The following is a 23,746-nucleotide window of genomic DNA, read 5'->3' on the forward strand; positions in this document are numbered from 1 at the left end:
GAAATGGTGAATACGTTTGAAGAAAAAAAATTCATTGAAGGAATTAATGCAGTTAAGAACTCGTTGAGGGTACCAAATGATAATTTTTATGATTGGATTTTCAAAGGGAAAAGCAAAATTTATATGATTGGATTTGCTTTTGAGCACCTTATGAGGGATGTCATTCATGAAATACTGTACGTTATATAAGTTTCCAGGAGCATACCAGGTATGCCTTGAATTATCTGAATCTCCACAAGCATACTATATCTGCTGTGAATTGGGTATATGTAGTATGTTTCTCTCTCTTACGGCTGCATATGATACACCTTGCATATTGTATGAATAAGTATCAGATGACCAGAATCTTATGTATTACATTGATTTAACTTTGATCATTGTTTGTATTACACCAAGGCCTCTCCAGTCAGAGTCCACTGAATAATGCAAAATGTGGTGTGACACATATCAAGAGCCCTTGTACACCACCACCTTCACCAACTCCACAAGAGCAGTCAGAATTACTACATCGGCCTTTTACCAGCCTTGTCACAATCACTATTTCAAATATAGACAAGAGGTGTCCAGAATTTCAAAGCAAATATAATGGAGTAAGTATAATGTATGGATGATATGACTGAATTAGGTGATATATGTGAACTGAGGGGAATGAGAAAGAAAAAATAATATGATAGAATGAAGATGTACAAAGAGCCATAAAGGAGTAGATTGTAAGATACTTGTTGATACAGCCTGAAGTTTGTTATGACAGCATTTTTTTTTTTTTCTACATTGGAGGCTCCAGTCACAGGCAAAAGTCCACATCAGGGCTGGGCCTTAACTGGAATACAGAGAGGATTATGAAAGGGAAAGAGAAGAGACAAGGAAAAGTGTCTATGAATTTTGGATAAGTGAAAAACCTGTCGTAATATGTTTCAGGTCATAGAAGGTAGAGAATTCCAAAGCTTCAAGGTGTATGGAAAGAAACAGTTATCAGCCCACCCTTTTGTTGCCAATGGCCATACAGTAATCATGCAATGCAACAGCTTGCTAAGTATTGCTTGGTCTCACTAGCTGTGGGGGTACACAAGCAGCCAGCTCTCAGGAGCAAAAATGGATTTGAATAGAGGAGGGGGCTGTTATTTCATGAGTGGCGGGGTGGCGATGGGAATGAATAAAGGCAGACAGCATGAATTATGTACATGTGTATATATGTATATGTCTATGTGTGTATATATATGTATACGTTGAGATGTATAGGTATGTATATTTGCGTGTGTGGACGTGTATATATATACACGTGTATATGGGTCGGTTGGGCCATTTCTCTCATCTGTTTCCTTGCGCTACCTCGCTAACGCGGGAGACAGCGACAAAGCAAAATGAATTAATAAAGTATGTGAATATGTATGCCGTTACATATCACTAGGTACACTGGTACTCAAATTATTGTGAAGTGATTTTAATGAAAAATAACCAAAAAGTTTACATGTAAAGATGTATACAGTTACACTTCACTAGGTACACTGGTACTCAAATAATCTTATCACCTGATGCTAAAGTGATAGTTTTTTAAACTATATAAAATTTTGCTAGGCTGGGTATTTTTTGTTTTTGTTGTTGAGCCATAGTTGTTTCTGAGAAATAGAACATGGGATTAAAGACATTTTACTGTTCAAGGAAGTTGTGTTTTTCCATATCCACAAGGAAGCTATATATTTTCATGAAATGTGGATAAAACTTTGTGCTTCTTTAACACAGACAAAGAATTTTTACTTTTCAGACTGATAGATTCGTCGATGTTGACTTCAATAGCCTTAATACTGTCATCAATATCTCATCATGGGTTATGGTTTTGGACTTCTTCAGTACAGACCAAGATGATAATGTGTCAGAAAAGACTAAAGAAGCTACTCCAGACACTATCAAGATGTTTGGTTCAAGAGGTGAGTGGTTCTGAGCACCAGTAAGTGCATGACTAATCACTTTTAGATTTACTAAGTGTAAGTATATTAAGTTTCAATATTCTGTTACCCAAGAAAAAAACCTGGTCATTACTAATTAAGATGGAAGAGTGAAGTGCATTCTAATCTTCTCAAGGGGTCTTCATTACCTAACATGACCTAAATATTAGCTACATTGAGAAAATATGTAACACATTAAAAAAATAGTTTTATTAATATTTTCCAGTTCTATGCAACCCTGATATGCTTCAAAGCTTGTTGGGAATCTGTTTTCACATCTGGTTTACATATGTGTCATGCTGAGTGCCCGAAATTGTAGATTGTGTTGATACTATCAATGGCAGCTGTTCCTGTTGCTGTGGAAGGACCTCTGTACTTGATGGTGCTATCAATGGCAAGTGTTCCTATTTCTGAGGAAGGACCTCTGTACTTGATGATGTGTTCAATAGCAGCTCTTCCTCTTGCTGTGGAAGGGTTTCTGTACTTGATGATGCTATTCATGACACCTGATCCAATTGTCATAGAAGGGCCTCCATACTTAATGATACTATCATTGGCAGCTGTACCTATTGCTGTGAAAAGACCTCTGTACTTGATGATGCTATCATTGGCAGCTGATCCCATTTCCATGGAAGGACCTCCGTACTTGATGATACTGTCACTGGCAGCTGTTCTTATTGCTGTGGAAGGACCTCCATACTTAATGATACTATCAATGGCAGCTGTTCCAATTACTGTGGAAGGACCTCAATATCATAAATATACGCACTGAAATTTTTTGGAATGAAAGCTTACACTGAATGTTTGAATTAAAGCCAACTGTAAAGGTTTGAAAGCTTACCCTGAATGTTTGAATGAAAGCATACCCTGAATGTTTGAATGAAAGCTTGCACTGACTATTTGAGTGTTTAGCAGGTGTTCTGGTTGGGCTTTATTAGAGTGGTAAGACAGAGAGAGAGGCATGGAAACACGCTTAACAACAAAAACAATGATTTATTAGATATGAGTATACAAGATGAGGCAACAAAGGGCAATGGGCTCTTGGAGGTGCAGGATTATAGGGGGAAAGAAGAGGTTAGTTGTGGCAGGTTGAGAAATATGAGGCATACTTGGCAGGGGTCCTGTGTGGTTGGTGATGGTAGGCATCAGATGAAGCAGGACCATGTGGGAGAAATATGCAGCTCCAAAGTCGATGTGGAGCTCCTGTTGGAGGTGGATGTGGCCCATATCATGGTTCCTAGGATGTGCAGTGACTGCCAAATAGTGAAAAGGAAAGAGGAGGCTCTTGGGGTGTGCGGCGACTGCCATACAGTGCTTGGATTGTAGGAGGCTCCTGAAGAGGTGCTAGGGATGCAGGAGTGCCGCTGGAGTGGCCGTAGGTCCCTTGTTGTTAAAGTTGCTGCTTGTGATGGGTGGAGGCGATGTCCCATGAAAGTCCTGATGAAGGAGGATGTCGGAGACGAGGCATCACAATGAAACCTGCCAGGAAGACAAAACATCAGGAGTCCCATTGGGGCATCTACTGATGGAGGGAACACCCTAAGGGTAGCTTCAGTGTAGAGTCACAGCACCAAGACTTCTGGTACTGGAGTAGTACATTTGTTGTCTAGTGGTGAGGCTACTACCTGACTGATTTGTTGTGGTGATACCTGGGTATGTAAGGGATGGTAAGGCCAGATCTGTGAGGAATAGCTATTCCCAAAGGGAATAAGAGATGTAGAAGCCGAATGTTGCAAGCTCCTGACCTATCTCCATGCTGGTGGACCTGAGGTTAAGTCCATAAGAGCAGCACTTTGAATGGAAAGGATCAGATCGTCTATAATAACAGAGGCAGCTTTTGGTCTGCCATCAACGAAATCAAGTGTTGGTATCAGGGATTAGTACTGCAGGTGCAGATGTGTAGGATGAGCCATCAAACACATTCTTCCAAGGTTATTAGATCAGGTGAGGTGACGGGCTGTCATCCAGTTAATGGTGATGCCATTAAGGTAACCTTGGGTCACTACAAATGAAAGCTTACCCTGAATGTTTGAATGAAAGCTTACCCTAAATGCTTCAGTGAAAGCATACCCTGAATGTTTGAAAGAATACTTACACTAAATGTTTGAATGAAAGCTAACACTAAATCTTTGAATGAAAGCTTACCCTGAGTGTGAAAATGAAAGCTTACACTGACTCTTTGAATGAAATTTTTTTGATGTTTGAATGAAAGCTTACACTAAATGTTAGAATAAAAGCTTTCACTAATAATTTGAATGAAAGCTTACCCTGAATGTTTGAATGAAGGCTTTCACTAAAAGTTTGAATGAAATCTTGGCATGAATGTTTGAATGAAAGCTTACCCTAAGTGTTTGAATGAAAGCTTACCCCGAATGTTAGAATGAAAGCTAAGACTGAATGTTTAAATGAAAGTTTATACTGGATGTTTGAATGAAAGTTTACACTGAATGTTTGAATGAAAACTTACACTGAATGTTGAATGAAGGCTTACCCTTGATTTTTTTTTATTAAAGCTTAACCTGAATGTTTGAATGCTTGAACTTAATGTTTAGATGAAAACATCGAATGTTGAATGAAAGCTTACCCTGAATATATGAATGGAAGCTTACGAGTAAGTAATGTAAGGGTAAGAGAGATGTGTGGAAATAAAAAGAGCGTGGTTGAGAGAGCAGAAGAGGGTGTTTTGAAATGGTTTGGGCACATGGAGAGAATGAGTGAGGAAAGATTGACCAAGAGGATATATGTGTCGGAGGTGGAGGGAACGAGGAGAAGTGGGAGACCAAATTGGAGGTGGAAAGATGGAGTGAAAAAGATTTTGAGTGATCGGGGCCTGAACATGTAGGAGGGTGAAAGGCGGGCAAGGAATAGAGTGAATTGGATCGATATGGTATACCGGGGTTGACATGCTGTCAGTGGATTGAATCAGGGCATGTGAAGCATCTGGGGTAAACCATGGAAAGCTGTGTGGGGCCTGGATGTGGAAAGGGAGCTGTGGTTTCGGGCATTATTGCATGACAGCTAGAGACTGAGTGTGAACGAATGGGGCCTTTGTTGTCTTTTCCTAGCGCTACCTCACACACATGAGGGGGGAGGGGGATGGTATTCCATGTGTGGCGAGGTGGCGATGGGAATGAATAAAGGCAGACAGTGTGAATTGTGTGCATGGGTATATATGTATGTGTCTGTGTGTGTATATATATGTGTACATTGAGATGTATAGGTATGTATATTTGCGTGTGTGGACATGTATGTATATACATGTGTATGGGGGTGGGTTGGGCCATTTCTTTCGTCTGTTTCCTTGCGCTACCTCGCAAATGTGGGAGACAGTGACAAAGCAAAATAAATATATATAAATATGATAATTATGTGAAAACTGTTAATTATATTTTGTGGCATATATTGAAAGATGTACTCGTACTCTTGATTTTTCAGGTACAGTGGAGCTGAATACCATTATGGAGGTGCATGTGCACTCACTCACTCTCATCCTCAACAAGATTGACTGTGAATTGGCTCGTGCTAGTATATCACAGGTCTTGATCCGTTCTGTGGGTTCTGAGGGTAACTTGACACTTTCAGGCCGATTAGGATCTATTTCACTCATTGACTGCACTGCTCATGGACAGATGTATCAAGAGAAGTTTATTACAGCTGGAAATGAGGCAATGACTTTTCAGGTGTTCAGGTAACTCCACAAATTTTGTTTGATACTGTTCTGGATGTCTTCCTTCCCTTTTTGTATCTCCCTTTTTTATGAACTCTTGATTTTAGTGCTGCATTTATTTTAGATCTGAGTATATACTTAAATCTAGCATGATAAATGCTTAATACTCCTTGAGTCTGAACAAAGAACAGACATCATAGAATTTGAGCCGCTTTTTCCACAGTACTTTCGTCAGTAGGTTCTTATTGATATTTGGTGTGCCCTTTCTGTGGCAGTTTGCAATAAATAGTATTATTTCCACTTTTCCTTACTTGAAATAACATTTTTGTGCTGGTTTTGAAATATTTTGTGCATTTTTCATTTTTTTACCCAATTTTGCTCTTAATTAGATTACCCCCAATTGTTTTTTTGCATACGTGCAACACTCAAATTTATATGGCCAGTTAGGCGTGTGTACTAAATGACTGACAATGCCAAGTAAGACGTGTAAATTTCACATAATTTCTGTGTTCTTCAGAATGCATAGATGTTAATTGTGTCATGCATTGAGTAAGAACCTACTGAAAAGAATTTTGTTGAAAAAGTATAAGAAATATGCAGTTTTTCATATCTCTTATCTGTTATAGGTTTTATGAGTTAGGTAAGAATCCCACCTTCTCTGTGAAAACCATGAAAATAGCCAGAATACATGAGAATAACAGTGTATTCCACCCAAATAGCAATATGCCTTTGTGTTCAGATAATTAAAGATTTCACTCTAGTGCTCTCACCAGATTGGTCTTCCAAACATCAAATACATCATGAATACTGAAATAGAATATAATAACTACTTCTATTCCATGAAATGAAAGAATACTGTGTAAACCATAAATCAACCAAGGAACAACTTGCCCAGAGGAAAATTTAGACCTAGTGGTGGGAGTGTTTTGGTAAGACTTGTTAGCAAAATGATTATGGTGGGAATACACCCCCATCACAAGTTCTTTGTTTCTTACTAGGAGAAATGAAGATTATACCACTTGTTTCTTTGTTTTGTTGTATTGTTCTCTCATTTCATATAATAGAAATACAGGTTGAACCTCTTTATTTCAGTAGCCTTGGGACCTGGCCATTACCAGACCACTGAAAATGCTGGAGAACAGAAATTGACCCCTAAGGGAACCCCATATGTAAACATATTCTCGACCCTAAGTCTTGCCAGCACATTCCACATACATACTGCTGTGTTATCAGAGATAGAACAAAGCTTAAGATAGGAAATGATACTACCATTAAATCTTTCAAACCAGGCTTTTATTGTTACATCAGTTTACATCAAAAGTATCCCCAGGTGGAGATTCCTTAATATCTTAGGCAAGTGTTTTTCGTGGCATACGATGCCAGTACAGGGCAGATTCGTTAGCATTATACACTTGTTCTGGAGCTAACTTTTCCGCTTCCTCTAAATGTGCAAATTCATCCACAAACTTTGTCACAGCATTGTGACGAGTAGTTAATGTGAGGAATGACCATAGGTTGGTAGTTGGCTTTGGTCGACTCTTGTAACTATTGTTGTCTTATTGTTATTGTCAAAGCAGCCAGCATGCATTGCATCAGTCCTAGCCAGGCAGCCAGATCATATACTCTTTCTCACCCTGTACATATTGCTGTTGGTTGTTTGATTGAGAATTGGACTTTTTATTGATTCTTTTAATACAAACTTACACTACAAGCTTCTGTGTCAGCACTATGCTTTTCTCCTTACACACACTGTGTTGAAATTCCATGTCTCCGCTTAAACTTGTGCAACCATCCTTGCAAATATTCATAGTAATAGTTTAGCTTTAATTCTCACTGAAAAATTTTGGCCTGCTCAATAAGTATCTCCACAGAAATGCTTACACGTTCATTACATCAGAGCTTAAACCACTTTACAAGTGCACTTTCTAATTCTGCACTCCTGCACTTTTCAAACTTTTCCAAAACTTTAAACTTTTCTGGCTTTCATATTCAGCATAAAACTGAATATAAGAAATTAAAAAAAAACGTTGATTAGCTCAGCTGCAGTGCAAACAGATTTTGGCACCTTAGTGCTGCTAACAGTTCCACCCTGGTGGCAGATCCACAGACTAATGGCAGCAGATTTAAAACGTGCCGTACCATGGGAATTACCGGACCATGGAGTGCCACATTAGAGAGGTATAACCTGTAGTTATGCTACTTCAATTTACATTTGTAGTTTTTAAGATTAATTTAGTATCTGGGAGACCAGTCAGATGAGAGCACTTGGGTGAAGTATTCATTTAACATTGATTAGCTATGAATCTTTTCTTATTTCAGTCAAACATTATTCTATAAGCTCATCTGCACACAATGTATGCAGTGTGTATGGAAAATGCTGTTTTTGATATATTTAGTGGTTTTGTCACAACCATTATGCTGAAGTTCTTTTCTCATGAATTCAAAATTTGTAGTTGAGTATCAATTTATGCATTAGTTAAGAACCTTGTAAAGAAAATTACAATGAAAAAGTATTAAGATTACAATTCATTCTGATAATTATTTTGATTTTAAGCTGAAAATTTTGAAACAAAGGCAATTGGGAGCCAGGTTAGAGATCCATCTCCTTTATCTAATTTCTTGAATATTTTTCAAAGTATTAGTCCTTGCATTAGCTAAAAACCATTTGAAGAGAGTTATATAGAGAAATTGTCAAAGATTCAGTTTGCCATATAATCTTATTGAGTTTATTATTTTTTTAATGCGCATTTGCCATTTCCTACATTAGTGAGGTAGCATTAAGAACAGAGTACTGAGCCTTTGAGGGAGAATCCTCTTTTAGCCCCCTTCTGTTCCTTCGTTTGGAAAAGTAAAAACTGAAGGGGAGGATTTCCAGCCCCCCCTGCTCCCTCCTCTTTTAGTTGCCTTCTACGACATGCAGGGAATATGGCTAGGTGAGAAAGAATACTAATGTGCCTGAAGATTGGTGGAATGCACTTATAGTGTACAAAGACAAGGGAGGTAGAGGTGAGTGTTCAAACTGTAGAGGTATAAGTTTGTTGAGTGTACCTGGTAAGTTATATGGGATGGTATTGATTGAGAGGATGAAGGCATGTACAGAGTATCAGATGGGGAGAAGCCCTGTGGTTTCAGAAGTTGTAAAGGATGTGTAGGTCAGGTGTTGCTTCAAAGAACGTGTGTGAAAAATAGTTAGAAAAAGAGATGGATTTATATGTGGCATTTATGAATCTGGAGAAGGCATATGATAGGGTTGATAGAGATGCTTTGTAGAAGGTATTAAGAATATTTGGTGCCGGAGGTAGACTGCTAAAAGCAGTTAGAAGTTTTTATCAAGTGTGTAAGGCAGGTGTATGAGTAGGAAGAGAGAAGAGTGAATTGTTCAAAGTGAAGATTGATCTGCAGCAGGGAGTACCATGGTTAGTTTGTTTATGGATGGGATGGTGAGTCTTAGAGAGAGGGGCAAGTATGCAGTTTGTTGAGGATGAGAGGGCCTGAGAAGTGAGTTTGTTGTTGTTTGCTGATGATAGAGCTCTGGTGGCTGATTCGAGTGACAAACTGCAGAAGTTAGTGACTGAGTTTGGAAGAGTTTGTGAAAGGATAAATTTGAGAGTAAATGTGATTAAAAGTAAGGTTATTCGGTTTAATAGGGTTGAGGGACAAGTTAATTGGGATGTAAATCTGAATGGAAAAGAAATGGAGGAACTGAAATGTTTTTGATATCAGGGAGTAGACATGGCAGCAAATAGATATTAAAGTGGAAGTATGTCATAGGGTAGGGGTGGGGGCAAGGGTTCCAGGAGTGCCAAAGAGTGTTTGGAAAGAGATAACATTGTCTGGGAGGGCAAAAATGGGAATACATGAAGGAATAGTTGTCCCAACAATATTATATGGGCACGTAACATGCATAGAGAGGGTTTTGCAGTGGAAGATGGATGTGTTGGATATGAAATGTTAGAAGACAATATGTGATGTGACAAATGAGGGAGAAAAGGTTTGAAAAGAGGATGTATGTTTCATGAGTGGCGGGAACAATGTGAATGGGAAGACCAAGTTAGAGATGGAAGGATGGAGTGAAAAAGATTTTGAATGATCAGGACCTGAACATGTAAGAGGATGAAAAGCATGCTCAGAATAGAGTGATTTGGAATGATGTGGTATACTGGGTTCAACATGCATGTGAGCAGATGTGGCCTTTCTTTGTCTGTTTCCTAGCGCAACCATGCAAACGCGGGAAATAGTGATCACAGTTGATTGTGGTTTCCCATGTTAGCAAGGCAGCACCAGAAACAGATAAAGAAACGCCACATCCACCTGTATCCATTCTCTAGCTGTCGTATGTAATACACTGAAACCACAGCTGCCTATCTACAGACAGGCTACAATGACCTTTCCATGGTTTACCCCAGACGCTTCACATGCCCTGTTTCAGTCTATGTATAGCAGTTCAACCCTAGTATACTGCACCATTCAGTTAACTCTGTCATGTGCATGTCTTTCATTCTCCTCTGTGTTCTGATCCTGATTGCTCAGAACCTTGTCCATTTCACCCTTCCTTCTCCCATTAGGTGTCCTTGTTTTCTATGTTCCCTCGACGTACGATACATATATTCTCTGTCAACCTTTCCTAACTCATTCTCTTCATATCTCCCAACCATTTCAGTACATCCTCTTCTGTTCTTTCAGCCACAATCTATTTACTACCACATATCTCTCTCAAATATGGCTGAAAAAGGACTGGTGATTGGGAATACCTAGTTTGAAAAGAGGGATATACACAAGTATATACATGTGAGTAGAAGAGATGGTCAGAGGGTACTACTTGATTACATATAAATTGATAGGCATATAAAAGGGAGACTTTTAGATGTAAATGTGCTCAGAGGGGCAGCTGATGGGATGTCTGATCACTTTTTTGTGGAGGCGAGGGTGAAGATTTGTAGATATTTCAAAAAAGAGGGTAGAAGAGAGTGGTGAGAGTAAGTGAGCTTGGTAAGGAGGCTTGTGTGAAGAAATAACAGGAGAGATTGAGTGTAGAATGGCAGAAGGAGAGAGTAAATGAAACAAGGGTAGTGGGTGAGGCCTGGTAGATATTTAGGGAGACAGTGCTTGCATGTAAAAAGAGATAAATGTGGCATGCAAAAGGTGGGAGGTGGGTATATTAGAAAGGGTAGTGACAGTAGGGATGAAGAAGTAAAGTTGCTGATGAAAGACATAGGAGAGGCATTTAGGCATAATGTGCAGGGAAGGAGTGCATATGATTAGATATATTAGAGAAAGCAGTAGGAGATCAAAAGGAAGGTGCAGGGGTTAAGAAAGAGGGCGTATGAGAGTAGGGATGAAGGAGTATCGCTAAACTTTATGAAGAAGATGTTTTGGAAGGAGGTAAATAATGTGTGAAAGACAAAAGAATTGGGAACATTGGTGAAAGGGGCTAAAGGGAAAGTGATAACATGTAGTGATGAAGTGAGGAGGAGATGGAGTGAGTATTTTGAAGGATTGTTAAATGTGTTTGATGCGAGAGCGGCAAATGTAGGTTGTTTTAGTTAGGATGGTATGCAAAATGAGAGAGTCATGGAGAGTGGTTTGGTGAAGAGAGAAGGTGGTGAAAGTCTTGTGGAAGATTATATGCAGCAAGGTAGCTGGAGGGGATAGTATTGCTGTTGAATTTATTAAGAAAGCTGGTGACTTTGTTGTTATCTGGTTGATAAAGATATTCATGGTATGTGTGGCTCCTGATGAATTGCCTGAGGATTGGCAGAATGCATTTATAGTGCCATTTTATAATGGCAAGGGGGATAAAGGTGTGTTCAGACTACAGAGGCAGAGGTATAAGTTTGTTGACAAATTAGGGAGGAGCAGTGTAGTTTTAGAAATGGTAAAGTATGTGTGGATCAGGTATTTGCTTATAAGAATGTATGTGAAAAGTATTTAGGAAAACAAAGGGATTTGTATTTGGCATTTATGGATCTGGAGAAGGCATATGTATTTAGGAAAGCAAAGGGATTTGTATTTGGCATTTATGGATCTGGAGAAGGCATATGATAGGGTTGATATAGATGCTTTATGAATGGTCTTGGAATAAGTGATGTGGGAGGAAAGCTGCTAGAAGCAGTACAAAGTTTTTATCAAGGCTTGTGTATGAATCAGAAGAAAGAAGAGTGAATGGGTCTTAGTCAAGGTTGGTCTGCAGCAGGGTGTATCATGTCGCCATGGTTGTTCAGTTTGCTTATAGATAAGATGGTGAGGGAAGTAAATGCATGAATCTTGAGGAGAGGGGCAAGTATGCAGTCTGTAGGGGATCAGAGAGCCTGATATGTGAGTCAGATGTTTGCTGATGGTACTACTTTGGATAGGATTGTACAGGGGAGGGTGGATGTGTTGGAAATGAATAGTTTGAGGACAGTATGTGGTGTGAGCTGGTTTGATCTGGTTAGTAATGAATGGTTAAGAGAGATGTGGGAATAAAAAGAGTGTAATTAAGAGAGCAGAAGAGGGTGTGTTGAATTGGTTTGGACATATGGAGAGAATAAGTGAGAAGATTGACAAAGAGGACATATGTATCAGAGGTGGAGGGAACAAGAAGTGGGAGATCAAATTGGAGGTGGAAAGATGGAGTGAAAAAGATTTTGAATGATCAGGGTCTGAACATACAGAGGGGTGAGAGGTGTGCAAGGAATAGAGTGAATTGGGACAATGTGGTATACTGGGGATGATGGGCTGTCAGTGGACTAAGCCAGGGCATGTGAGACATCTAGGATAAACCATGGAAAGGTCTTTTGCACTCTATTGCACTCCTTTCACCCCCCCCTGCATGTTCAGGCCCTGATTGCTCAAGATATTTTTCACTCCATCCTTCCACCTTCAATTTGGTCTCCTCCTTGTTCCCTTCACCTCTGACACATATATCCTCTTTGTCAATCTTTCCTCACTCATTCTCTTCATGTGTCCAAACCAATTCAACACACCCTCTTCTGCTCTCTCAACCACACTCTTTTTACTACCACACATCTCTCTTACCCTTACATTACTTACTCGATCAAACCACCTCACTCCACATATTGTCCTCCAGTGTTTCATTTCCTACACATCCACCCTCCTCCGCACAACCCTATCTATAGCCCATGCCTCACAACCATATAACATTGTTGGAACCAATATCCCTTCAAACATACCCATTTTTGCTCTCCAAGATACTGTTCTTGCCTTCCTCACATTCTTCAATGCTACCAGAACCTTCACCCCCTCCCCCACCCTGTGATTCACTTCCACTTCCATGGTTCCATCTGCTGCCAAGTCCACTCCCAGATATCTAAAACACTTCACTTCCTCCAGTTTTTCTTCATTCAAACTTACCTCACAATTGACTTATCCCCCCACCCTACTGAAGCTAATAACCTTGCTGTTATTCACATTTACTCTCAACTTTCTCCTTTCACACACCTTTCCAACTCAGTCAACATCATGTGCAGTTTGTCACCCGAATCAGCCACCAGTGCTGTATCATCAGCGAACAACAACTGACTCACTTCCCAAGCCCTCTCATCCACAGCAGACTGCATCCTTGCCCCGCTCTCCAAAACTATAACCCGGTCTCGTCCATCAAAACTACTAACACACTCACTTAGCTGCTCCCAAAACACTTGCCTTTCTTGATCTTTCTTCTCATACCCAGGTGCATATGCACCAATAATCACCCCTCTCTCCCCTACCCCTGGGGATAGGGGAAAAAGAATACTTCCCACGCATTCCTCACGTGTTATAGAAGGCAACTAAAGGGGACGGGAGCGGGGGGCCAGAAACCCTCCCCTCCTTGTATTTTAACTTTCTAAAAGAGGAGACAGAAGAAGGAGTCACACAGGTAGTGCTCATCCTCCTCGAAGGCTCAGATTGGGGTGTCTAAATGTGTGTGGATGTAATCAAGATGAGAAAAAAGGAGAGATAGGTAGTATGTATGGGGAAAGGAACCTGGATGTTTTGGCTCTGAGTGAAACGAAGCTCAAGGGTAAAGGGGAAGAGTGGTTTAGGAATTTCTTGGGCGTAAAGTCAGGGGTTAGTGAGAGGACAAGAGCAAGGGAAGGAGTACAACTACTCCTGAAACAGGAGTGGTGGGAGTATGTGATAGAGTGTAAGAAAGTAAATTTTAGGTTGATATGGGTAAAACTGAAAGTTGATGGAGAGAGATGGGTGATTATTGGTGCATATGCAACTGGGCATGAGAAGAAAGGTCATGAGAGGCAAGTTTTTTGGGAGCAGCTGAATGAGTGTGTTAGTGGTTTTGATGCACAAGACCGGGTTATAGTGATGGGTGATTTGAATGCAAAGGTGAGTAATGTAGCAATTGAGGGAATAATTGGTGTACATGGGGTACTCAGTGTTGTAAATGGAAATGGTGAAGAGTGTGTAGATTTATGTGCTGAAAAAGGACTGGTGATTGGGATTACCTGGTTTTAAAAGCGAGATATACATAAGTATATGTATGTAAATAGGAGAGATGGCCAGAGAGCGTTATTGGATTGCGTGTTAATTGATAGGCGCGTGATAGAGAGACTTTTGGATGTTAATGTGCTGAGAGGTGCAACTGGAGGGATGTCTAATCATTATCTTGTGGAGGCGAAGGTGAAGATTTCTAGGGGTTTTCAGAAAAGAAGAGAGAATGTTGGGGTGAAGAGAGTGGTGAGAGTAAGTGAGCTTGGGAAGGAGACTTGTGTGAGGAAGTACCAGGAGAGACTGAGTACAGAATGGAAAAAGGTGAGAACAAAGGAGGTAAGGGGAGTGGGGGAGGAATGGGATGTATTTAGGGAAGCAGTGATGGCTTGCGCTAAAGATGCTTGTGGCATGAGAAGCATGGGAGGTGGGTTGGTTAAAAAGGGTGGTGAGTGGTGGGATGAAGAAGTAAGATTATTAGTGAAAGAGAAGAGAGGGGCATTTGGACGAATTTTGCAGGGAAAAAATGCAAATGAGTGGGAGATGTATAAAAGAAAGAGGCAGGAGGTCAAGAGAAAGGTGCAAGAGGTGAAAAAGAGGGCAAATGAGAGTTGGGGTGAGAGAGTATCATTAAATTTTAGGGAGAATAAAAAGATGTTTTGGAAGGAGGTAAATAAAGTGCGTAAGACAAGGGAGCAAATGGGAACTTCAGTGAAGGGGGCTAATGGTGCGGTGATAACAAGTAGTGGTAATGTGAGAAGGAGATGGAGTGAGTATTATGAAGGTTTGTTGAATGTGTTTGATGATAGAGTGGCAGATATAGGGTGTTTTGGTTGAGGTGGTGTGCAAAGTGAGAGGGTTAGGGAAAATGACTTGGTAAACAGAGAAGAGGTAGTAAAAGCTTTGCGGAAGATGAGCGCCGGCAAGGCAGTAGGTTTGGATGGTATTTCAATGAAATTTATTAAAAAAGGTGGTGACTGTATTGTTGACTGGTTGGTAAGGTTATTTAATGTATTTATGATTCATGGTGAGGTGCCTGAGGATTGGCGAAATGCTTGCATAGTGCCATTGTACAAAGGCAAAGGGGATAAGAGCGAGAGCTCAAATTACAGAGGTATAAGATTGTTGAGTATTCCTGGTAAATTATATGGGAGGGTATTGATTGAGAGGGTGAAGGCATGTACAGAGCATCAGATTGGGGAAGAGCAGTGTGGTTTCAGAAGTGGTAGAGGATGTGTGGATCAGGTGTTTGCTTTGAAGAATGTAAGTGAGAAAAACTTAGAAAAGCAAATGGATTTGTATGTAGCATTTATGGATCTGGAGAAGGCATATGATAGAGTTGATAGAGATGCTCTGTGAAAGGTATTAAGAATATATGGTGTTGGAGGTAAGTTGTTAGAAGCAGTGAAAAGTTTTTATTGAGGATGTAAGGCATGTGTACGTGTAGGAAGAGAGGAAAGTGATTGGTTCTCAGTGAATGTAGGTTTGCGGCAGGGGTGTGCGATGTCTCCATGGTTGTTTAATTTGTTTATGGATGGGGTTGTTAGGGAGGTGAATGCAAGAGTTTTGGAAAGAGTGGCAAGTATGCAGTCTGTTGTGGATGAGAGAGCTTGGGAAGTGAGTCAGTTGTTGTTCACTGATGATACAGCGCTGGTGGCTGATTCAGGTGAGAAACTGCAGAAGCTGGTGACTGAGTTTGGTAAAGTGTGTGAAAGAAGAAATCTGAGAGTAAATGTGAATAAGAGCAAGGTTATTTGGTACAGTAGGGTGGAGGGTCAAGTCATTTGGGAGGTAAGTTTGAATGGAGAAAAACTGGAGGAAGTGAAGTGTTTTAGATATGTGGGAGTGGATTTGGCAGGGGATGGAACCATGGAAGCGGAAGTGAATCATAGGGTGGGGGAGGGGGCGAAAATTCTGGGAGCCTTGAAGAATGTTTGGAAGTCGAGAACATTATCTGGGAAAGCAAAAATGGGTATGTTTGAAGGAATAGTGGTTCCAACAATGATGTATGGTTGCGAGGCGTGGGCTATGGATAGAGTTGTGCGCAGGAGGGTGGATGTGCTGGAAATGAGATGTTTGAGGACAATGTGTGGTGTGAGGTGGTTGATTCAGTAAGTAATGTAAGGGTAAGAGAGATGTCTGGAAATAAAAAGAGCGTGGTTGAGAGAGCAGAAGAGGGTGTTTTGAAATGGTTTGGGCACATAGAGAGAATGAGTGAGGAAAGATTGACCAAGAGGATATATGTGTCGGAGGTGGAGGGAACGAGGAGAAGTGGGAGACCAAATTGGAGGTGGAAAGATCGATCCAATTCACTCTATTCCTTGCCCGCCTTTCACCATCCTGCATGTTCAGGCCCCGATCACTCAAAATCTTTTTCACTCCATCTTTCCACCTCCAATTTGGTCTCCCACTTCTCCTTGTTCCCTCCACCTCCGACACATATCCTCTTGGTCAATGTTTCCTCACTCATTCTCTCCATGTGCCCAAACCATTTCAAAACAGCCTCTTCTGCTCTCTCAACCATGCTCTTTTTATTTCCACAGGTAAGGGGAGTAGGGGAGGAATGAGATGTATTTAGGAAAGCAGTGATGGCTTGCACAAAAGATGCTTGTGGCATGAGAAGCGTGGGAGGTGGGTTGATTAGAAGGGGTAGTGAGTGGTGGGATGAAGTAAGATTATTAGTGAAAGAGAAGAGAGAGGCATTTGGATGATTTTTGCAGGGAAAAAATGCAAATGAGTGGGAGATGTATAAAAGAAAGAGACAGGAGGTCAAGAGAAAGGTGCAAGAGGTGAAAAAGAGGGCAAGTGAGAGTTGGGGTGAGAGAGTATCATTAAATTTTAGGGAGAATAAACAGATGTTCTGAAAGGAGGTAAATAAAGTGTATAAGACAAGGGAGCAAATGGGAACTTCAGTGAAAGATGCTAATGGGGAGGTGATAACAAGTAGTGGTGATGTGAGAAGGAGATGGAGTGAGTATTTTGAAGGTTTGTTGAATGTGTTTGATGATAGAGTGGCAGGTATAGGGTGTTTTGGTTGAGGTGGTGTGCAAAGTGAGAGGATTAGGGAAAATGATTTGGTAAACAGAGAAGAGGTAGTAAAAGCTTTGCGGAAGATGAACGCCGGCAAGGCAGTAGGTTTGGATGGTATTTCACTGGAATTTATTAAAAAAGGTGGTGACTGTATTGTTGACTGGTTGGTAAGGTTATTTAATGTATGTATGATTCATGGTGAGGTGCCTGAGGATTGGTGGAATGCATGCATAGTGCCATTGTACAAAGGCAAAGGGGATAAGAATGAGTGCTCAAATTACAGAGGTATAAGATTGTTGAGTATTCCTGGTAAATTATATGGGAGGGTATTGATTGAGAGGGTGAAGGCATGTACAGAGCATCAGATTGGGGAAGAGCAGTGTGGTGTCAGAAGTGGTAGAGGATATGTGGTTCAGGTGTTTGCTTTGAAGAATGTATGTGAAAAATACTTAGAAAAGCAAATGGATTTGTATGTAGCATTTATGGATCTGGAGAAGGCATATGGTAGAGTTGATAGAGATGCTCTATGGAAGGTACTAAGAATATATGGTGTGGGATGCAAGTTGTTAGAAGCAGTGAAAAGTTTTTATCGAGGATGTAAGGCATGTGTACGTGTAGGAAGAGAGGAAAGTGATTGGTTCTCAGTGAATGTAGGTTTGCGGCAGGGGTGTGTGATGTCTCCATGGTTGTTTAATTTGTTTATGGATGGGGTTGTTAGGGAGGTAAATGCAAGAGTCCTGGAAAGAGGGGCAAGTATGAAGTCTGTTGGGGATGAGAGAGCTTGGGAAGTGAGTCAGTTGTTGTTCGCTGATGATACAGCGCTGGTGGCTGATTCATGTGAGAAACTGCAGAAGCTGGTGACTGAGTTTGGTAAAGTGTGTGGAAGAAGAAAGTTAAGAGTAAATGTGAATAAGAGCAAGGTTATTAGGTACAGTAGGGGTGAGGGTCAAGTCAATTGGGAGGTGAGTTTGAATGGAGAAAAACTGGAGGAAGTGAAGTGTTTTAGATATCTGGGAGTGGATCTGTCAGCGGATGGAACCATGGAAGCGGAAGTGGATCATAGGGTGGGGGAGGGGGCGAAAATTTTGGGAGCCTTGAAAAATGTGTGGAAGTCGAGAACATTATCTCGGAAAGCAAAAAATGGGTATGTTTGAAGGAATAGTGGTTCCAACAATGTTGTATGGTTGCGAGGCGTGGGCTATGGATAGAGATGTGCGCAGGAGGATGGATGTGCTGGAAATGAGATGTTTGAGGACAATGTGTGGTGTGAGGTGGTTTGATCGAGTGAGTAACGTAAGGGTAAGAGAGATGTGTGGAAATAAAAAGAGCGTGGTTGAGAGAGCAGAAGAGGGTGTTTTGAAATGGTTTGGGCACATGGAGAGAATGAGTGAGGAAAGATTGACCAAGAGGATATATGTGTCGGAGGTGGAGGGAACGAGGAGAAGAGGGAGACCAAATTGGAGGTGGAAGATGGAGTGAAAAAGATTTTGTGGGATCGGGGCCTGAACATGCAGGAGGGTGAAAGGAGGGCAAGGAATAGAGTGAATTGGAGCGATGTGGTATACCGGGGTTGACGTGCTGTCAGTGGATTGAATCAAGGCATGTGAAGCGTCTGGAGTAAACCATGGAAAGCTGTGTAGGTATGTATATTTGTGTGTGTGGACGTATGTATATACATGTGTATGGGGGGGGGTTGGGCCATTTCTTTCGTCTGTTTCCTTGCGCTACCTCGCAAACGCGGGAGACAGCGACAAAATATGAAAAAAAAAAAAAAAAAAAATATATATATATATATATATATATATATATGTATATTTTCTTTTTTTTTCCTACCTGACTTTCTTTTTTCCACCTAGATGAGGCAATAGTAGGAGCATTTGTCTGTTCATTTTGATAGAAACACTTAACCTTATTTCTCACTTTCCTTTTTTACTAAATTAATACAGTATGGGAAGATTTCCATCCCTCCCTTTACCCCTCCCTTCTTTGTTGTCTTCCTTGACATGATGTAAGAGATGTGTGTCTAGAGTTTTTTTTTCCTTGCTCCCAGGCATAAAACTATACGTGTTTCATTGATTTTTTTATCTTAGGATTCTTTTTCGTTTATGAAGGCCAATTACTTTAGGGATGATACTGACATTTTTATATTACTTGAAATACTGAAATTTACTGATCGGGTTTGTTATAGGTATGGCCTTGAGGATCCTGGCATGCAACGTGAATGTGACATTCGAGTGAAACTGAAGATGTCGTCTGTTATGTATATACACACGCAGCGCTTTGCATATGAACTCACACAGTTTGTCCAACAATTTAATCGACTAAGGGATATTGTATCAAGGTGGAGAGCCACAAGTGCTGGACTGAAGGTAAATGTGTACTTACATGATCTGTATCTTGAAGATTTTGTACATCACTGGTTTGTTATGTCCTCTCTTTCATATACATGTGTGTCCCTTTTATATTCACGTTAGAGTCAATAAAACAGAAATCCTGAAAAAATTTGTCTCTAACTTCCCATCATTTCTCGTCATCTAATTCACTTAGAGCATTATTGTCTTTGACAGTGATCTAATGCTCTTGTTTTATTCCTGCCAGCATTAGTTTTGTAATGCTCTCCCATCATTACTGTCTGCACCAGTCATCTAATGCTTTTGTATCATTACTGTCTGCACAAGTTATGTATAATTCTCTTTTATCATAGCTGCCTACACGACTCAACTAATGCTCTTCCATCATTTACATCTGCACCTGTCATCTAATAATCTTGTCTGATCACTGTCTGCACCAATCATCTAATGCTCTTACATCATTACTGTCTAGAGCAGTTATCCAGTGCTTTTACATCACTCATCTTACATTCTTGTATCATTGCTGTCTGCATCAGTCATCTAATGCTCTAGTATCATTACTGTCAGAGCCAGTCATGTAATAACATTTTAGGATTACTTTTTGCAACAGTAACATAATTCTCCTGTATCATTGCTTTCTGCACCAGGTCATCAAATGCTCTTTTATGATTACTTTCTGCACCAGTCACCTAAGACTCTTGTATCATTACTGTTTGTGCCAGTCATCTAATGCCCTTATAGCATTTTGAAACATCAGTCATCTAATGCTCTTGCATCATCACCAGCATCAGTCATCTTTTTTCTTTGTATCATTATGGTCTGCACCAATCATCGGATGATCTTGTTTCACTATAATCTGCACCAGTCAACTGATGCTCTTATATCATTACTATCTACATGAGTCATGTAATGCATTTGTATTATCACTATCTATACCAGTCATATAATGCTCTTTTATCAACACAGTCTGCTCCAGTCATCTGATATGATGCTTTTTTATCAAGACTGTCTGCACCAGTCATTTAATGCTCTTATGTCATTACTGCCTGCACAAGTCATCTAATGCTTTTATATCATTACTATCTGTGCCAGTCATCTAATGCTTGTGTGTCATTACTATCTGCACCAGTCATCTAATGCTCTTGTGTCATTACTATTTTCACCAGTCTTCTAGTGCTCTTTTATCACTATGAAAGCACCAGTTATCTAATGCTCTTATTTCAGTACTGTCTTTACTAGTCATCTGATGCTCTTATATGATTATGAAAGCATCTGTCATCTAATTCTTTTGTATCATTACTGTCTGCACCAGTTATCCAATGCTCTTGTATCATTACTATCTGCAGCAGTCATCTAAATCTCTTATATAATTACTGTATTCACTTGTCACCTAATGCTCTTATATCATTGTGAAAGCACCAGTCATCTAATGCTTTTGTATCATTACTGTCTGCACTAGTCATCTGATGCTCTTATATCATTATGAAAGCACCAGTCATCTAATACTTTTGTACCATTACTGTCTGTACCAGTCATTTAATGCTCGTGTATCATTACTATCTGCACCAGTGATCTAATGCTCATGTATAATCACCATCAGCACCAGTCATTTAACACTCATGTATCATCACCATCAGCACCAGTTATCTAATCATTTAAATCTTTACTGTCTGCACCAGTCATTTGATACCTTTTTATCATTACTGTCTGCACCAGTCATCTAATGCTGTTGTATCGTCACTGTCTGCATCATTCATCTATTCCTCTCATATCATCATTGTCTACAGCAGTCATCTAGTACTCCTGTATCATCATTTATCTGCACCAGTTATCTAATGCTCTCTTATCATTACTTTCTGCCCAAGTCATTTTCTACACCAGTCATGTGATACTCCTGTATCCTTAATGTCTACACCAGTTATGTAATGTCATATACCACACTCATTACCATTCATATACTTGTCTTGTATCATTACTGTCTGCACCAGTTGTCTAATGCTTTTGTTTCATTACTGTCTACACCAGTCATCTAATGCTCTTGTATCTTTACTGTCTTTGCCAGTCATTTAAGTCTCTTGTGTCACCCCTAGCTGCACCAGTCATCTAATGCTTTAGTACATTCACTGTCTGCACCAGTCATGTAATGCTCATGTATCATTCCTGTCTTACCAATCATCTAATGCTCTTATATCATCTTGAAAGCACCAGTCATCTAATGCTCTTGTATTATTATTATCCGTACCAGTCTTCTAATACTATTTCATCATCACAGTCTGCTGCTTTTACTTAATTCTTTTGCATCATTTCTTTCTGCACTAGTCATCTAATGCTCTTGTATCATTACTCTCTGCACGTCATATAATGCTCTTCGATCATCATTGTCTGCACCAGTCATTCATTACTCTTGTATACCTAATGCTTTTGTATCATTACACTTCACACCAGTTGTCTAATGGTCTTGTGTCATTATTGTTTGCACTAATCACCTAATGTCCTTGTTTCATTACTGTCTGCACCAGTCATCTAAAGCTCTTATATCATTAATGTCTGCAGCAGTCATCTAATGCTTTCATATCATAATGAAAACACCAGTCATCTAATACTCTTGCATCATTATTGTGTGCACTAGTCATCTACTTCTCTCGTATCATCACTATCTGACCCAGTCATCTAATGCTCTTTATTATTATAATCTGCACAAATCATTTAATGCTCTTGTATCATCACTTTGCACCAGTCATCTAATGCTCTTGTGTCATTACAGTCTGCACCAGTCATTTAATGTTCTTGTATCATTACTGTCTGCACCAGTTATCTGATGTTCATTATCATTTATGTCTTCAGTCATCTAATACTCTTTTGTCATTACTGTCTGCACCAGTTTTGTAATGTCCTTGTATGATTACTGTTTGCACCAGTCATTTGATGCTCTTCTATCAACATTCTTTCCACCTGTATTATAATGCTCTAGTGTTATTACTCTTTTCTAGTTATCTAATGCTCTTGTAATATTTCTGTGTGCACCACGTCATCTGATGTTTTTGTATCATTACCCTCTGCACCAGTCATCTAATGGTCTTGTATCATTATTGTCTTGACCAGTCATGTATTAATCTTGTATCGTTACTGTCTACACCAGTCATCTGATGTTTGTGTACCATTACTCTGTGAAAGTCATCTAATGCTCTTGTATCATCACTAGTTGCATCACTAGTTCCACATCCAGGCCCCACAAAACTTTCCATGGTTTACCCCAGACGTTTCATATGTCCTGGTTCAATCCATTGACAGCACATCGACCCCGGTATACCACATTGTTCCAATTCACTCTATTCCTTACACGCCTTTCACCCTCCTGCATGTTCAGGCCCCAATCACTCAATATCTTTTTCACTCCATCTTTCCACCCCCAATTTGGTCTCCCACTTCTCCTTGTTCCCTCCACCTCTGAGACATATATCCTCTTTGTCAATCTTTCCTCACTCATTCTCTCCATGTGACCAAACCATTTCAAAACACCCTCTTCTGCTCTCTCAACCATGCTCTTTTTATTACCACACATCTCTCTTACCCTTTCATTACTTACTCAATCAAACCATCTCACACCACATATTGTCCTCAAACATCTCATTTCCAGCACATCCACCCTCTTCAGCACAACTCTATCTATAGCCTATGCCTCGCAACAATATAACATTGTTGGAATCACTATTCCTTCAAACATACTCATTTTTGCTTTCCAAGATAACATTCTTGACTTCCACACATTTTTCACCGCTCCCAGAACTTTTGCCCCCTCCCCCACCCTATGATTCACTTCGGCTTCCATGGTTCCATCCGCTGCCAAATCCACTCCCAGATATCTAAAACACTTCACTTCCTTCAGTTTTCCCCACTCAAACTTACCTCCCAATTGACTTGTCCCTCAACCCTACTGTACCTAATAACCTTGCTCTTATTCACATTTACTCTCTGCTTTCTTCTTTCGCACACTTTACCAAACTCAGTCACCAGCTTCTGCACTTTCTCACCCAAATCAGCCACCACCGCTGTATCATCAGTGAACAACAACTGACTCACTTCCCAAGCTCTCTCATCCACAACAGACTGCATACTTGCCCCTCTTTCCAAAACTCTTGCATTCACCTCCCTAACAACCCCATCCATAAACAGATTAAACAACCATGGAGACATCACACACCCCTGCCGCAAACCAACATTCACTGAGAACCAATCACTTTCTTCTCTTCCTATTTTTCATTGCTTCTGACAACTTGCCTCCCACACCCTATATTCTTAATACCTTCCACAGAGCATCTCTATCAACTCTA

At 40.2% G+C, this 23,746-nt stretch overlaps 1 protein-coding gene across 1 annotated transcript in view; it reads left to right on the forward strand.

Moving 5' to 3' along the window:
• The window catches only part of Vps13D (vacuolar protein sorting 13D), a 772,012-nt gene that overhangs the window by 258,267 nt on the left and 489,999 nt on the right, over window positions 1-23,746 (forward strand). The window contains exons 28-31 of the mRNA XM_071670877.1: window positions 397-590; window positions 1,763-1,925; window positions 5,379-5,631; window positions 19,253-19,433. Of these exons, the coding sequence (XP_071526978.1) occupies window positions 397-590; window positions 1,763-1,925; window positions 5,379-5,631; window positions 19,253-19,433 (791 nt within the window). The remainder of the gene's footprint in view (window positions 1-396; window positions 591-1,762; window positions 1,926-5,378; window positions 5,632-19,252; window positions 19,434-23,746) is intronic.

Source organism: Panulirus ornatus, chromosome 16 (genome assembly GCF_036320965.1).
Source record: "Panulirus ornatus isolate Po-2019 chromosome 16, ASM3632096v1, whole genome shotgun sequence".
In the NCBI taxonomy this organism is placed as follows: domain Eukaryota; kingdom Metazoa; phylum Arthropoda; class Malacostraca; order Decapoda; family Palinuridae; genus Panulirus; species Panulirus ornatus.